This window comes from Apteryx mantelli, chromosome 11 (genome assembly GCF_036417845.1).
Source record: "Apteryx mantelli isolate bAptMan1 chromosome 11, bAptMan1.hap1, whole genome shotgun sequence".
Lineage (NCBI taxonomy): Eukaryota > Metazoa > Chordata > Aves > Apterygiformes > Apterygidae > Apteryx > Apteryx mantelli.
The window spans coordinates 21,878,776-21,880,517 of record NC_089988.1 but is presented as its reverse complement, the minus strand read 5'-3'; the positions used below and the strand labels follow the sequence as shown (position 1 = coordinate 21,880,517).

The 1,742-nt window shown below is 50.6% G+C and overlaps 1 protein-coding gene across 1 annotated transcript; it reads left to right on the top strand.

Moving 5' to 3' along the window:
- The first annotated feature begins 553 nt into the window (after positions 1-553).
- LOC136993019 (olfactory receptor 14A16-like) lies at positions 554-1,489 on the top strand. The gene has a single exon (XM_067303037.1). The coding sequence runs from the start codon at positions 554-556 to the stop codon at positions 1,487-1,489; it is 936 nt and encodes a 311-aa protein (XP_067159138.1).
- The last annotated feature ends 253 nt before the right edge of the window (positions 1,490-1,742 follow it).

Genomic DNA, 1,742 nt, shown 5'->3' with positions numbered 1-1,742 from the left:
AGCTGGGAGGAAGGCAGATGGACAGGCCAGCTCTGCTCCCTCTGCACTCAAGCCAGAGTGAAGCCTTTTGCCTCTGAGGAGTCACAGCTGCTCACTCTGAGTGCAGCAGGAATGCTGAGTATTTTTACCTGCAGGAATGCTCCTCAGGTGTGACAGGGTCAGCTAAAGGAAACAAAAGAAGCCTTAAAACTCTTAATGAACCCACATTATTTAGAAGTGGGAGTAAAGATCCCTTCAGCATTATGAATAGATGAAATCTGGCTGGAACTGGTAATACAACAGTTGGTCACCACTTTTCCCATGTCCGCAGTGTTGTCAGTCAGGGCTGACTCCTCTGGAGCCCATGGGCAGAAGACCCTGCTCCTCCTGTCAAACTCAGCCAGCACAATCCAGAGCTCAAGCCATGGAGCTCAATGATGGTGCTGCTGAGATGGGGAGAGGTATATGTGTGTGTTTGGGGGAGGTTATGAGAAAGCTTTGCTCAGAGATGTCTGCCCTAACTTGTCAATATCTCTTCTTCCTTAGACAGACACCTTGTGCCCCAAAGGAGCAAATGTCTAACAGCAGCTCCCTCACCGAGTTCCTACTTCTGGCATTTGTGGACACGCGGGAGCTGCAGCTCTTGCACTTCTCACTCTTCCTGGGCATCTACCTGGCTGCCCTCCTGGGCAACGGCCTCATCATCACAGCCATAGTCTGCGACCACCGCCTCCACACCCCCATGTACTTCTTCCTCCTCAGCCTCTCCCTCCTTGACCTTGGCACTATCTCCACTACTGTCCCCAAATCCATGGCCAATTCCCTGTGGGACACCAGGGCCATTTCCTATTCAGGGTGTGCTGCCCAGGTCTTTTTCTTCTTTTTCTTATTTTCAGCAGAGTATTCTCTCCTCACAGTCATGGCCTATGACCGCTTTGTTGCCATCTGCAGACCCCTGCACTATGGGACCCTCATGGGCACCAGAGCCTGTGTCAAAATGGCAGCAGCTGCCTGGGCCAGTGGTTTTCTCAATGCTCTCCTGCACACTGCTAACACATTTTCAGTACCACTCTGCCAAGGCAACACAGTGGACCAGTTCTTCTGTGAAGTTCCACAGATCCTCAAGCTCTCCTGCTCAGACTCCTACCTCAGGGAAGTTGGGCTTCTGGTGGTTAGTGTTTGTTTAGCCTTTGGGTGTTTTGTTTTCATTGTGCTGTCCTACGTGCAGATCTTCACTGCTGTGCTGAGGATTCCCTCTGAGCAGGGCCGGCACAAAGCCTTTTCCACATGCCTCCCGCACCTGGCCGTGGTCTGCCTGTTCATCAGCACTGCATTTTTTGCCTACCTGAAGCCCCCCTCTATCTCCTCCCCAGCTCTGGATCTGGTGGTGTCTGTTCTGTATGCAGTGGTGCCTCCAGCAATGAACCCACTCATCTACAGCATGAGGAACAAGGAGCTCAAGGATGCGCTGAAGAAACTCGTTCAATGGGTACATTGTCAGCACCAATAACTGTCCATTGTGCATCCACTCCTCAGGGTATCTGACATCTAGGCTGTGTTTTGCATTTCATTCTTTCTTTCTTATTTTTCTCTTTTTTCTTTAAAAAATATTTCAGGTTCACGTTACATCTACTCAGGAATCTTTCATTTTTATCTGACCCAGAGGCCATGTTGAAGCAGGAAGCCAACCGATGAAGCTTCCGCCTTCATCAGCAGAGATGGGGAAACCTCAGAGGCCCACTAGTCTGAGCTCCCTCAGATGC